A 15,170-nucleotide genomic window follows, 5' to 3' on the forward strand; every position below is an offset into this window, starting at 1 on the left:
ACAGTGGCCCTTTATGCTCAGGCGGCACAATACATCCACTTCCAAGTAGGCCTAGCCCACCAGGATACCCGGGCAGCGGGGTTCGCCGCCATCAACAGGATGCCCCGCGTCCAGCGGGTGATCAACGGGATGCATGTTGCCCTACGAGCCCCTACAGATAACATGCTGCTCTACGCAAACTGCAAGGGGTTCCACTCGCTGAACGTGTAGCTGACATGTGACCATCAGTTGAAAATGAAGATGAAAATCGCTTATTGTCACGAGTAGGCTTCAATTAAGTTACTGTGAAAAGCCCCTAGTCGCCACATTCCGGCGCCTGTCCGGGGAGGCTGGTACGGGAATCGAACCGTGCTGCTGGCCTGCTTGGTCGGCTTTAAAAGCCAGCGATTTAGCTGAGTGAGCTAAACTAGTTGTCACTGATGATGCCGATCCAGAGGCCACTGACCGACGGAGAGACCCGCTACAACGGCGACCATACAGCTACCGGGGGCATGATTGAGCGGTGCTTTGACCTTCTAAAGATGCGGTCCAGATGCCTGGACCGCTCTGGAAGGGCCCCCCAGTATGATGCTGAGAGGGTCGGCCGGATCGTGGTGGCCTGCTGTGTCCTCCACAACATCATGCAGCAGAGGGGCGACGTGCTGGAGAAGGAGGAGGAATGCCAGTCCTTGCTCCGATGCGGGGGAGCGGAAGGAGAGGCAGGAGGTGGAGCCCAGGCAGACACGGGAGGCTGCACGACATGTGCGTCAGGGCCAACGCACATGGGACGCTCTGATCGCCTTCAGGTTCACGGCTGGGGAAGGCGGAACTAGCCAGGGGCACGGATACCGCATTCCCCCCCACCTTGCCTGCAACCCCCTCTGTGATACATACCTGCTGCACGATAGGGTGTGGGCCCTAACATCAGTTGGAGGTAACACCGGCTTTGGTTCTTGGGTTGGAGGATGATGACAAGATGAGCTCTGGTGCTCCACATCATTTGACAACATCCAACTCCTGCCCACAGTGGTGCTTTCCAACGTCCACCTGCATGATCCCTGCATGTGAGCTGGCCATTCCATCACACAGTGCCATCGGATCCCTGAGGTGACGGTTATGGGGACAGTGGGGGCACGAGGTGTTTAATGTGATAACTTATACACAGATTTGTGCCCTAGCCCCTATAACTAAACTGCACCTGGGTCAACTTAACTAGTGCCTAACTTTCTGGCCTTACAGGCCCTAACGTTACCTCTTGGTGGATCCCGAGACAGTTCAGCAGGAATGGAGGTGGCCTGCTGTGATTCCCGCCCTGCGACCTCGGTCCCCGATGGCGACCGTCTTCTGGGGCGACTGGGCCTGGATGGGCCCGGCCGCTGCTCGGATGACCCAGGTGGCGTTGTGCCGCCCCGGTCTGCCCACTGCTCACCAGATGTACCAGGGGCAGGAGGGAATGGGGGGAGTCCGATGTGCTGCGATGTTCCGACACCACTCCTGCTGGAGTCACCGCACGGGCCCATCACCAACTTCTCCATCGGGGTGCCCGATGGCCCCCAGGTTACTCCATGGGACGAGTGTGTGTATGGAGCTAACCCCTCAGTCTCCCCCGCCACCTGGCACTGCCAGTCCTGGAGGCTCATTCTGGTCTCGACCAGGTTCTGCATACTCGCGGCCATGGAGCAGAGGGAGTAGACCATCTCCGTCTGGGACTGCGCCACATCACCCATTGACTGTGCCACCACCTTCTGGGTTTGTGTCACATCAACCAGTGACTGTGCCACCTCCCTCTGGGATTGTGCCACCTCCTTCTCTGTCTGCGCCACATCAGCCAGAGCCTGGCCAATGCCACCGAAGTTCCCAGCCATGGCCTGCTGTGACTGGGCCATGCCCAGGAGAGCTGCTGCAATGACCAGATGGCTCTGGCACATGGCTGCCTGGGAGATGGCAACCCTGTCCTGGGCCTTGGCCAGTGCCTGCACGGAATTCCCCAAGCCTTGGACATGTTGATCCATAGCCAAAACCATCACCCCAAATGCCTCCATCGTGGACGGCACCCGTGTGCTGTTGGCCTGGGTAGCACGCATGGTCGGCACCACCTCCTGCTGCTGCATGCAGTTGGACTCCTCCAGCTGCATTTACAGGTACTGGATGTTCGCTGACAACCCCTCATGTAGTACCTGGCTCTGCCACTGCATCTCCACAATCAATATGACTGTCCGTTCTAGAAACCTGAGACCCTTCTAGACGGCAGCTAGTTCATGGAGTCGGCCTGCCCTCTGACCGCCCGCCCCTTTGGGTGTTCCTACCTCCACCTGCTATACTGGATCAGCTGTGTGGTGAGCACCAGATAGTGTCCCAGGAGCCTCTTCATTTAAGTGCCCAACCGAGGTGAGTGTCTTTAGGATAGTGGAGGGTATTGGAGAAGCTGTGACGGGAAATCTGTGTCATCCTCAGATTCGTGCTGTGGGGTGTTCTGCGTCTGGGTTGGAGTGCCGCCGTCTGAACTGCTCTCCTCATTGCTACTCGGCTCATGGATGGGCTGTACTGTGGCACTAGCTGAGGGCTGTGGCACTGGCTGGGAAGACACCAGATGGACCCGCCCCAGGTCCAGCAGGTCCTACAAGATACAAGACAAGACGCATGATTAGACCGCGGGGGTGCGCGCGGTGTCAGCAGGGTCTCACGTTCTTGTCCGCAGCTGAATTCCACCCCGGGGCCATTCCTTTCCCCTGGGCCGCCGACCACATCCAGGGCCCTCTGCTCTGCCATGGTGAAGGGACAAAGTTCAGCGCTCCCCCTCCAATCTTCTCCCATTGCCGGTGGTTACGCGCGGCCTTCTCTTGGGGGGGGGCTAACGGAAAACGACAGTGTTAGACAGTTCGATGCATGCAGCCCAGGGAGTGGGTAGCTGGTGGCCTCAGTGGCCAGGGGACGCGGCCATGGCAGCCGGTGTGGATGCCGGCATGTGGTCCAGGATGGGGGTTTGGCCAGCCTCCGGGTGGGTGAGGGGGTCAGGTTACGGGTGTGTGGGACGGGGTTTAGTGCCAGGGGCCCTCACCCCGGCTGCCCTGAGTAGGTCATGCAGTTTCTTCCAGCACTATTGGCTGGTCCAGCTGTTTACCCACAGCGCTGATCGCCTCTGCCACCTGCACCCAGGCACAGGGGCAGCTGGCAGCCTCCTTCCCGTGCCGTGATACAGGGTCATCCACCTCTCCTCCACCGCATCCAGGTAGTCTCCAGCTCGGTGTTGGTGAATTGCGGGCCACTCCCCTTCGCTGCCATCCTGTTGGCTGGGATGGTGTGTGTGGGGAGTGCAATGTGTAAATGCGACTGCAGCTTGTCAGCCTCCGGAGTGTCAATCGTGGAACCGGCGAATCCCGCAACGTTTCTCATTGGAATCGATTGTGTTCCACGTGGTGCCAGTGCTAGCCTCTCAACAGTAGCAGAATCGGTCCAGGTTAGGTTTTGCTGTCGTGGATCCCCACGAATTCTGCGCTGGTGTCAACAGTTAGTCACAGAAATGGAGAATCCAGCCCATAGTCTCGGAAACGGCAAATCCCTCCCACATGTTTACTCTGCAATAAACTTTTCCAACCAAACATCTCCAAATCTCAAAGGAGCAAGCCACAGCTGCTTATCACCTAAGACAGCCACCAGACCAGAGAAATTTAAATATATTAATGAGTTTGGCAAAGCGTTACAAGAGGAGTAATGAATCAGAAGAGGCAAAGATGGTGGGTGAAAGAGGGCTGTTCTCCTGCAGTTACAGCATTAGCTGGTAAGTCACTTTGTGATTTCAACTTCACAGCTTTTGCGGATGAAATAAAGGATTCATTACAAATTAGTGAGCCTCAATGCACATGATGAAAACAGTGACAAATTCTACCACACATTTGTAAACAATATTTCTTTATTCTCCTCCTTTTTTGCATTTTCTCCCAAATTTACACCCACCAACAATAATCAGTAATAAATATGTCAATCCCCATATCAATAACAACGATCCCATCCTCCCACCAAACACAAAACAGTCGCCCGCATGTTCACATAAACAAATGACAATCAGGAATCACCCATAGTCGCCATTAACACCCATCGCCCCTCTCCCGACCCCAACCCTCCCACCCACATCCCCCCCCACCCCCCCCCCAACTAATGTTCGATGTTATCCAGTTCTTGAAAGTGCATAATGAATAATGCCCATGAATTGCAGAACCCCTCTATCCTTCCCTCAGTTCAAACTTAACCTTCTCAAGAGCCAAGAATTCCAACAAGTCCCCCACCCACGCCAGGGCACAGGGTGGAGAGGCTGCCCTCCATCCCATCAGGATTCGCCTTCGGGCGATCAACGAGGCGAAGGCTACGATATCTGCCTCCGCACCCATTTCCAACCCTGGCTGGTCCAACACCCCGAATATGGCCTCCCAGGGGCCCGGGTCCAGTTTCAAGTGCACCACTTTAGAAATTACCCTAAAAACCTCCTTCCAGTAATCCTCCAGCTTTGGACAGGACCAAAGCATATGAACGTGATTAGCCCCCCCCCCCCTCCCACAACGTTCACACACATCTTCTACTCCTTCAAAGAATCGGCTCATCCTCGCCCTAGTGTGGTGTTCTCTGTATACCACCTTCAGCTGTATGAGCCCCAACCTCGCACACGATGTGGAGGCATTCACTCTCCGGAGCACCTCACACCAGAACCCCTCCTCCATATCCTCTCCCAACTCTTCCTCCCACTTTGCTTTGATCCCTACCAGTGGTGTCTTCTCCTCTTCCAAAATTGCTCCGTACACTGCTGACACTACCCTCTTCTCCAGTCCCCCTGTCGTCAGCAACTCCTCCAGCAATGTGGAGGCCGGCTCCACCAGGAAACCCTGTATCTCCTTTCTAGCAAAATCTTGAACCTGCATGTATCTAAACATTTCCCCCTGCTCCAGCCCATACTTCGCTTCCAGCTCCTTCAATCCTGCAAACCGACCCCTAAGAAACAAATCTTTCAGTGTCTTAATCCCTTTCTCCTCCCTTTTTCCGAAAATTTCCCACCTCCCTGGCTCAAATCTGTGGTTCCCCCGAATCGGCATTTCTCTTGACCCTGCCCCGAATCCGAAGGGCGCGATTCTCCCAAAACGGGAGAAATCGTAAAGCTGGCGTCAAACCCGGCTAGCAGCCCGACGCCGTAGGCTCCGGCATGACGGGCTTAACGAATATCGTTAAGCCCGCTTGCCGGAGTTAGCGCCGGCTGACGCGTCATATGACGTCAGCCGCGCATGCGTGGATTGGAAGACTCCAACCCGCGCATGCGCGGATGACGTCATCGTGTATTTGCGCGAAACCCGCGCATGCGCGGGCCGGGTTGCCCCTCAGCCGCCCCGCGAATGGATACTGCGGGGCGGCGGAAGGAGAAAGAGTGCGCGGGCATCGGGCCTGCTGCCCACGATCGGTGCCCACCGATCGCGGGCCCATGGCACCCTTGGCACGGCCATGGTACTGCCGTGCCAATCGGTGCCATGGTTATGAAAAGCGAGTTTGTGACGCCGTTTTTACGAACGGCCAGACCAGGTCTGTTTGCCGTTCGTAAAAACAGCGTAAAGGGCTGGGAACTCGGCCCATCTATCAGCTGTGAATCGCTGCCGGCCGTAAAAAAACGGCGGCAGCGATTCGGGTCGGGAGTTGGGCGGGGGGTGGGGGAGAATAGCGGGAGGGCGGGAAAAATGTCAGGAAGGCCCTCCCGCTATTCTCCGACCCGTCGTGGGGGTCGGAGAATTTCGCCCGAAGTGTTGGCGAAACTGCCTCCAAATTCTCAATGAAGCTATTATTACCGGAGTCCCCGAGTGTTTCCCCGGGGCCATCGGGAGCGGCGCTGTTGCTAGTGCTTTCTACCATACATTTTAAGTTCAATGTAGCAAGCATTGTTCAATCTGCCATTTTCATTATTTACTTAATGTAAATTCAGAGTACTCAATTCTTTTTTTTCCAGTTAAAGGGTAATTTAGTGTGGCCAATCCACCCTGCACATCTTTTTGGGTTGTGGGGGTGAGACCCACGCAGACACGGGGAGAATGTGTAAACCCCACACGGACAGTGACCCGAGGCCGGGATCGAACCTGTGACCTCAGTGCCATGAGGTAGCAATGCTAACCACGTGCCGACCCCACACTTTGCATTATACAGCACTGGGAGAAAAGGTAGCACGGTAGCACAATTGCTTCACAGCTCCAGGGTCCCAGGTTCGATTCCGGCTTGGGTCACTGTCTGTGCGGAGTCTGCACATCCTCCCCGTGTGTGCGTGGGTTTCCTCCGGGTGCTCCGGTTTCCTCCCACAGTCCAAAGATGTGCAGGTTAGGTTGATTGGCCATAATACATTGCCCTTAGTGTCCAAAATTGCCCTTAGTGTTGGGTGGGGTTACTGGGTTATGGGGATAGGGTGGAGGTGTTGACCTTGGGTAGGGTGCTCTTTCCAAGAGCCGGTGCAGACTCGATGGGCCGAATGGCCTCCTTCTGCACTGTAAATTCTATGATAATCTATGATAATACCTCAGGAATTCCTCAAACCTTTTCTTGGATTATCACTTAGGAGAACTTGGGCATATAAATTCAGGAAGCACAAAGAGGCAGCATAGCCATGCATCATGTTCTACATACTACATGCTTTTACTAATAAAAGCAAACACTGAACATAAAATTATCAGTCAATACGTCTAAAATGTCAAATGATTATACACACAAGTTGTTGACATATAACATGAAAAACATAAACACTTAGTATTGTACCTGCCTCACCAAATAAGTTCTGAAGTGTTGTAATTGAGATGTGCCGAGAGCATTCTGCATTCTACCTGTTGTACCTGTGAGGCAGTGGGCTCGATCATCTGTCCAGCGACACCAGAATCGCAATTGGGCGGAGAATAGGGATTCAGCTGAAAGTAGAGGTCGGCACCGGGCGTCCAATGGAACGTCATGCTCCAGCACCACAATAGTGGCGTGAATACGGTCCACGCCGTATGCCAGTGTGGGCATGCAAAATGTTTGGTAGCATGCATTAACAGCTCATTAACGGGCCCGACTCGGTAGTTGCTCCACCGGGCGAAAGTGACAGTGGCGCAGTTCACTCATGGTATTTAAAGTCAGGGAATAGACGCCTTGGCTGCTGAGGAAGAGAGAGGAGGTAGGTAATGTCCCCAAAAGCACAACAGTGGCCTGACAGTTGTGCCAGGGCCAGGAGGGTATAGCAGCAGGGCAACCAAGGGATGGGTTGGGGTGTCCACCCAGGACCTGGGTGTCAAGGGAACAAACTACCATTATCGTGGCCTGCAAGGCAGCCATCTGGCTTTGCACCCCACTGACTGCCCACTGTGGCCCGTAGGTGCGCACAGTGCCAACGGGCGTTTAGTGCTTCCCCACCCCCCGGCCACCTCCCTAGGAGCTCACAGATCCCAGCAAGCCCATCAACAGGATGGGCGTCGCCCAGTGCAGCCCATGGCCTACCTGGTGTTGGCACACCAGTGTACCCATCGGAGGCATTTCCCCATTGCAGGGTCAGCAGGGAGCTGCAGAGCGTGCCACAGCTGATGGACGCATGTACCATTGCCATTGGCACCCACCCTGGCACATTGCCCCTCGCAGGGCATACCTCCTTCCAGTAATACCATCAGCTAGCCCATCTCCAGGACCACCAGCTGCCACCAAACCCTGCCTGCCGACTACACCCCTGCCGCCATCCATCCTGCCTCCGAAAAGTCGGCACAACCGGTGCACCACATAAAGGACCCACAGCTATGGTCCCAACAGGTGCCCACCCCCCCTTGCCGAGCCTTACCCATGGGCCTTGCCCGCATGCACGCAACTAAGCATAGCACAGGATGGCGGTGCATTGCGCCCACCCCCCTCCCCACAACCTGGTGCCACACTGCTGGCTGGGTATCACACTGCCCACACAAGGCGGACCCCCAAAGTAGACCCCACAGGCGGGGGAGAGGGGGGTGCAAGACAGGGGCCGCAAGCATACTGCTTGCATGGGTAGCGCAAGCCACTGGTACCCCTTGTGGCAGGGATGGGTGGCGGAGTTAGAGGGCCCCCCCCCCCCCCAGTGTCAGGCACCGATGGGGTGCGGTGCGGAGGGTAAAGTGTCGGGGTATGGCCGGTGGTGGGGGATGCAAATGGGGAGGTGGGCCATTATGGGACAGTGACTGCAGTCCACGCCAGGGCCACCGTGCCTGGCTGACTTGGGGGGCTGGCCTATCCTCACCCAGCACTGTCTACCGGTCTGTCTGGTGGGGGCTGTGTGGGGGGAAGGGTGGTGTGGGGTGTGTGGAGCTGTGATGGTGCCAGGGGTACGGAGCTGGTGACTTACCCTGGCACCCTGAAGAGGTGCAGCTTTTTCCTGCACTACTGCCCGGTCCTGGTGGTGTGGTTCACAGCACCCACAGCCCCTGCGCCCACGCCCGGTTGATGTCACTGGGTGGCAGCCGCCTTCTCACCCCGGGAAACGGGGCAAAATTCTCCGACCCCCAGCAGGGTCGGAGAATCGCCCGGGGCCACCGAAAATCCCGCCCCCACCATGCCCAGAATTCTACCACCCGCAAAATGTCGGCGTGCCACCAATCCCACCGTCCGCCTCAGAGAATGGCGGGGGCCAGCGGGAGGCTACAGGTTTCTGTGCTGCCGTTATTCTCCGGCCCGGATGGGCCGAAGTCCCGCTGCTGAGAGGCCTCTCCCGCCGCTGTGGTTTGAACCACCTCTGTGCCGGCGGGATCGGCGGCACGAGCGGGCCCCCGGGGTCCTGGGGGGGCGCGGGGCGATCGGACCCCGGGGGTGCCCCCACGATGGCCAGGCCCGCGATCGGGGCCCACTGATCGGCGGGCGGGCCAGTGCCGTGGGGGCACTATTTTTCTTCCGCCGCTGCCACGGCCTCCACCATGGCGGAGGCGGAAGAGAATCCCCCAGCGCACATGCGCCGTTGGTGACGTCAGCGGCAGCTGATGCACTGGCGCATGCGTGAACCGGCGAAGGCCTTTCGGCCGGCACCGGGCGTCAAAGGCCGTTGTTGCCGGTTTTGGCGCCAGTCGGTGTGGTGCCAACCGCTCCGGTGCGGGCCTAGCCCCTCAATGTGACGGCTTGGCCCCTAAAGGTGCGTACAATTGGCGCTACGCCGGGTCCCCCCGCCCCGCCGGGTTGGTGAGAATTTTGCCCAGGGTGTCCCGTCTCTCCTCCCTGGCATCCAGCAATGTCTCCAGCTCAGCACTGGCAATCCTTAGTGCCCCTCTTTGGGGTGGCACCTCCGTGGCTGGAATGAGAGACTGTGGGTGGTGGAGTCCTTAAATGCGGCTGCAGCTTGTCAGGCTCTTGAGTGCCAAAGCCGCCCCCTGTGACTTCATTTTAAATCAATTGTCTTTATTCTCACACACACTCAACTTTCCACGGTAACTTCATTGCAGTGTTAATGTAAGCCTACTTGTGACAATAATAATAATAATTATTTTGTTAGCATCAATCAATCACACTCAGCAGTTTTCCCCGAGTCCCTGAACACCTTCCCACCTTCCGCCAGCCTGAAAATGGAGGCTGGGCAAGAAACACACCTTAAGTGAATTCTGGGAATGAATTGCCCACATGAGGACCCCAATTGGGACAAAAGCAGCAGGGCCAGCCTCGGTCTCACCGGTCCCACCACAAAATTGTGGAGAGAACAAAGAACAATACAACACAGGAACAGGCCCTTTGGCCCTCCAAGCCTGTACTCGTCATCATACTACCTTTGGTCAAAACCCTAAAGAACAAAGAGAGTGTGGACTGAGCGAGAGTGTATTGGGAATTTTACAGCCACTCAATATCGACAAACCTGCCGGCAGGGAACATAAAATCCTGCCTCATGTCCCCCAGGACCCAACATTGCCTTCTGTCTTCTCCCTCAAACAGTTGTGTAATACACAACTGTCCTCAAAATTAGTGCGTTCTCTGGAAAACAAACATTAACTTGCTGCCTTTGTTTTTGCCTGTGGCCATGTACCATCTGGATATTGAGGGAGCAGTAACACACCTCCTCCTCGTGCCCCTATCCTGCCCCCTGATAAAATGATGATACTATCTGCAGGTGAATGAACAGAATCAGTTACGCTTTGCATTCGGGGAATTCCACACAGCTGATAGGGTTGGGTAGGCTTTTCCAGTTGGGTCCTGCTGAACTTGACACATGGTGAAAGAGGCTGATGAATTCTATGCTGCACATAGTGATGTCTCCTGGAAGCACCCAGTGTTGTGGACATTGAGTATGGTAGCAACTTTATTTTCTGTTGGACGAGATGCCTGGTTTTAGTAACGAACGCAAGCCCAAGATTGTACTCCTTGTTGAGATGTCGCCTCTTTCCTTGGTAAGCATCAGGAGTAAGTAGCACCTCAACAGTATTCACACTGAATCTCGAAGAACCATGGGTGGATTCTCGATTCTGGAAGCCCAGATCGTGTTCCGCGATGGGACAGAGAATCGGATGTTGAAGGGGTGGAGGAGATCGATGCCGGGCACCGACCCGGACGCGATACTCCGACCCTCCTGCTGGCAGCGTGAATGAGGTCCATGTTTTGCGCCGTTGGGGTGGATGTAAATATATGCAAATGCTCTTAATGACCAATTAGTATCTGTTCAGTGAAATCACACACTTGAGTGATTGGAATGCACTTAGTGCTTGGAATGCACTTACATCTTTTTGAGGTGGTCAGTGTTTACAAACATTGGGGTTTCACCACCTATGTCACTGAACAGTGAAGGGATATTGAATTGATCAAAGTTGCAGATGGTTTTTAAAAGCTTGTCAGTCACAGATCACTACTCGAAAGTTATGATGGCTTGCAGCTAATGGATCTGTGGGAATCAGATACAGGTCACAGCTGCTCTCCTTCGACAAATGGATACATAGAGCTGAAAGGTAAGCATTACAGCTATAATGCTTCCCACTGCCCCTGCCTGGACTGCTCTCTAGCTTCCAGACGGGGGTCCCTTTTATATTACGGGGTCCCTGTGGGGGCTCCCCCTATTATAGAGGTCCCTGGGAGGAGGGGATGGGTAGGGTCACCCCGTACCTGGGGGTGTGAGGGGTACCCAGGCAATCCAAGGATGGGGGCTGCTGTGTGAGGGGTCCTTTAGGGGGGGCCCCTATTATGGGGGGAGGAGACGGGCTGATTTGCGGTGGGGAGGCGGGGCCGATGGCTGGCTGCGGGGACATCGCTATCAGGCCGCCCACTCAGGATGGTGCCCCGACAGCAGGATTTCCTGGGAATTCCTCATAGTCCATGCCATGCATGGCGTGGAACACTGAATTGCAACCGCTTTAAGACCCTGAGGGGATCCTAGAACTGGTGCAATTGAGCTCCGGTGGGAGAATATAGGGTTGGATTCACTGTTTTGAAGGCTAAGTGCCGACGCCGGCGTGGGAACTGTGGTGTTTTACGACGGCAAAGTCGGCACCGAACCCTCACCGATCCTGCGACCGGTGAGGGGCTAGCAGCCGCGCCGAGTAAAACTCCCGGCTCCCACCATATAAACGGCTGGAGAATGGCCTTAAAACATGGCACCTGCTGTGCGCAGACCCAATCTGCCAAATAGTGTCCCCCATGGCCATCCCCCACTAGTCCTTCCAGCCCTTATGGAAAAAGCACTGGGGAAAATTGATGTAAAGAGAGATCTGGGTGTTCAGGTCCATTGCCCTCTGAAGGTGGTTGCGCAGGTCGATAGAGTGTTCAAGAAGGCATACGGCATGCTTTCCTTCATCGGAAGGGGTATTGAGTACAAGAGTTGGCAGGTCATGTTACAGTTGTATAAGACTTTGGTTCGGCCACATTTGGAATACTGCGTACAGTTCTGGTCGCCACATTACCAAAATGATGTGGATGCTTTGGAGAGGGTGCAGAGGAGGTTCATCAGGAAGTTGCCTGGTATGGAGGGTGCTAGCTATGAAGAGAAATTGAGTAGATTAGGATTATTTTCATTAGAAAGACAGAGATTGAGGGGGGGGACCTCATTGAGGTCTACAAAATCATGAGAGGTATGGACAGGGTGGACAGCAAGAAGCTTTTTCCCAGAGTGGGGGACTCAATTATTAGGGGTCACGAGTTCAAGGTGAGAGGGGAAAAGTTTAAGGGAGAAATGGGTGGAAAGTTCTTTACGCAGAGGGTGGTGGGTGCCTGGAATGCATTGTCGGCGGAGGTGGTAGAGGCGGGCACGAAAGCGTCATTTTAGATGCATCTAGACAGATATATGAACGGGCAGGGAGCAGAGGGATACAGATCCTTAGAAAATAGGCGACAGTTTTAGATAGAAGATCTGGATCGGCGCAGGCTTGGAGGGCCAAAGGGCCTGTTCCTGTGCTGTAATTTTTCTTTGTTCTTTCTTTGTAAGCCTCCCCGACCAGCAACATGACTCCCGGCCGACTGGCGGCACTAAACACAGTCCGCAACCACCACGCCAAGTTCCCGATCGCTGAGACCACACGTCCCCCGCGCGATCGGGAACTCGGCCCATGAAGGCCGGAGCATCAGGGGAGGGCCTTCAGGTAACGCGCCAATGCCATTCCAATGGCGTGCAGCGCGCGATATGATGATGCCATTTTGGAGGAGGCGGAGGATAGAAAACTGCCATCAAACCATCGTCAGAAGGGATTCACCGCCCGATTGCCGATTACAATATAGGCGTCAGGGAACAGTGAATCCCATCTAACGTCTCCAAAATGGAAAATCCAGCCCCCTTCTTACACATTGCCTCCTGCTATTGTTCAACAGTTCCTCCATTCCATATCTAGCATTTGATGGAGCACTCACCTTGCATTTGCCACTGTAATATTTCAGACAGTATGGGTGTAGCACTGCGCTAACATCTTCATTTAACATTGCCTTAATTTCAGTGAAGTAAATGTTGAACATTCTGCATTAATTTCTGCCTACCAACCAACAGCAACAAACTCGTTAAAGTTCAACTGGATCAATTTTAATATATACTTGCTCTTGAAATATTCCTCTGAGGCGCTCTGCACATACTGCAAATTCACAGCAGATATGTGGAAGAGTATTTCCACCTTGGATGTTAGTTGACCATTCGTATACAGTGAAACAGGCTGATTGGACCTCTGGGGGAAAAAACAAGCGGTGTCCTTGATCCTCTAAATTCTATTAAGAAAATATTGTCAGGGGTATTGAGAATCAATCTAGTGGCTAAACAAATATGCTGTGTAAACGAGGGCTCTCCTGAACAAGGTATCCATTGAAGTGTGCACTCTATAGAATAGAGACGGGATAGCCATCCAGAATTAGCATTACAAAAGGAGCCAACACAAAAACTAAACAAACACATAGGAAAGCATTGGCTGAAACATTTCATGTGCAAATGTGGCTAGAATTTGTGAAATGATGTGGAAATGAGAGTAGAGTGCCTGCCACATAACTTACAACTCTGTTTTTATTGCAGATTCGGCAGCCGACAGTCAGGACTCGGGGTTGATCTGTCTCGGAAGTCAAAGTTCTTCCCAGGAGAGCAATTGATTCTCAGCAATAAGTAAATTGGGAAACAAATTTCTCTTCCAGTTTGACTCCAGATTCCCAGTTATCTTTGCACGTTAAAAATATTAACTTGTTGAGGTATTTTCTGGCCCGATAATGAATGCCTTAAAGCAAATGTTTTTCCCCCCAAATGTTTTCAGAAAGTTCATTGAAGAATATTGTCATTTGTAACTTGCAATCTGTTGAATATTTAGTAGCTCTGGAGTTTTGTGGATATATAACAGTTAATGACTTTCCCCTAAACAATCCCATCCCAAAGTTCTGTCTTAAAGTTCTTCACTGATAACTTTGTGTTGTGTAGAATCCTGTTATTACTCAGAAGTAACCCTTCATATAACAAGGAAGCCGCCTGTGCCATCCCATTGCTTTTGTCAAAAGAACAAAATGATTGCGGCCCCTAATCAATAATTTGGTCATCACTCACGGTGAAGCCAAACCTAGCAATTTCACACTTGGCTGACTTTTACCGAACTTATGTAGCCTTGTAGTATTACAGTTATGATGTATTGTTTTATACAAAGAATCCTGGATGATCTAAATGGGTATATCAAAGAAATTTACAACCAGTTTCTCTACACCAACACGCAGTTCGTCAAGTACAGACTGAATTGAATTTTCCACAGGATTGATTTTATTTCCTTCTGGTTCACTCTGCAGTTTGCTTGGAACGAATCTAGTGGTTGTGATTTGTGGCATATTGTGGCATAATCAGTAATTAATATGTCAATAAACAGTAAGTGTTTTGAAACGCTTGACCAGTGACTGACACAAGCTCTGGGAGTAGCCAAGAAAATTGCATTATACTATCCTAATGTGACAAATGTTTCCGTCCAACATTAGCACCAATCCCTGTAACACCAGCTCCTTTATTATTTCTTTGCAGTAATATTAGCTATTTATCACAGAAAGGAACAAAACTGGATGTTATTCCTTTAAATATTTGAACTTTTAATAATAGCGTTGTCTTTTGGGGACTGAGCATTGCGTGAGCACTTATGATTTAAAATGTAAAAATGTCTTTATGTTCCTGTTTTTATCTTGGAAGAAGAAAATAAATAAATCGCAGCTTCAAACCTTCACTGATCTATAGTGATTCTGTGGAACTACTCTATAGATTGGAACTGTTGATTATGAACAATGACCCTGCAGTGGAACTCCCGAAGTCCAGTGTGAGGAAATCAGTACACAAGTCAATAATAAAAAACAGAAAATACTGAAGACACACAGCAAACCCATCAGCGTGGGAAAGCAAAAGGACAGGTTAATGCTTTGGCCTTTGTTCAACTGGGAAATCCTTTATGGAACTGATTCAAATGGGGGCAGAGTGAGCAAAAGAAAACGTCAAGAGTACTGATATTACAATTATTTTAACGCAGAGACAGCTACTGTATTCAACAGCTTGCACACAGATTTTAAAATGTTACGGAGGTGCAATAGCATGGTGGTTCTGTACAGGACAAGTAACCCAGATGCCTGGACTAAAGATCCAATGGACATGGGCCCAGATTTTGCTGCTGGACCCTTTGGAAGTTGCAATGCAAGAATACTGGAATTGCTCATGAAGTTTGAATTTCCAATGGGCAATTCCTGTGCTCTCTGGGACCCTCCAAATAGTTACCAACTCTGTGTTAGAGTCGGAACTTCGTCCT

At 52.6% G+C, this 15,170-nt stretch overlaps 1 protein-coding gene across 1 annotated transcript in view; it reads left to right on the forward strand.

The window, feature by feature from the left end:
- Positions 1-14,600, forward strand: part of LOC119964753 (doublesex- and mab-3-related transcription factor 1-like) — a 78,977-nt gene extending 64,377 nt beyond the window's left edge. Inside the window, exon 4 of the mRNA XM_038794695.1 lies at positions 13,430-14,600. Within this exon, the coding sequence (XP_038650623.1) occupies positions 13,430-13,503 (74 nt within the window). The 3' untranslated portion in view covers positions 13,504-14,600. The remainder of the gene's footprint in view (positions 1-13,429) is intronic.
- The last annotated feature ends 570 nt before the right edge of the window (positions 14,601-15,170 follow it).

This window comes from Scyliorhinus canicula, chromosome 4, assembly GCF_902713615.1.
Source record: "Scyliorhinus canicula chromosome 4, sScyCan1.1, whole genome shotgun sequence".
NCBI classification, from domain to species: domain Eukaryota; kingdom Metazoa; phylum Chordata; class Chondrichthyes; order Carcharhiniformes; family Scyliorhinidae; genus Scyliorhinus; species Scyliorhinus canicula.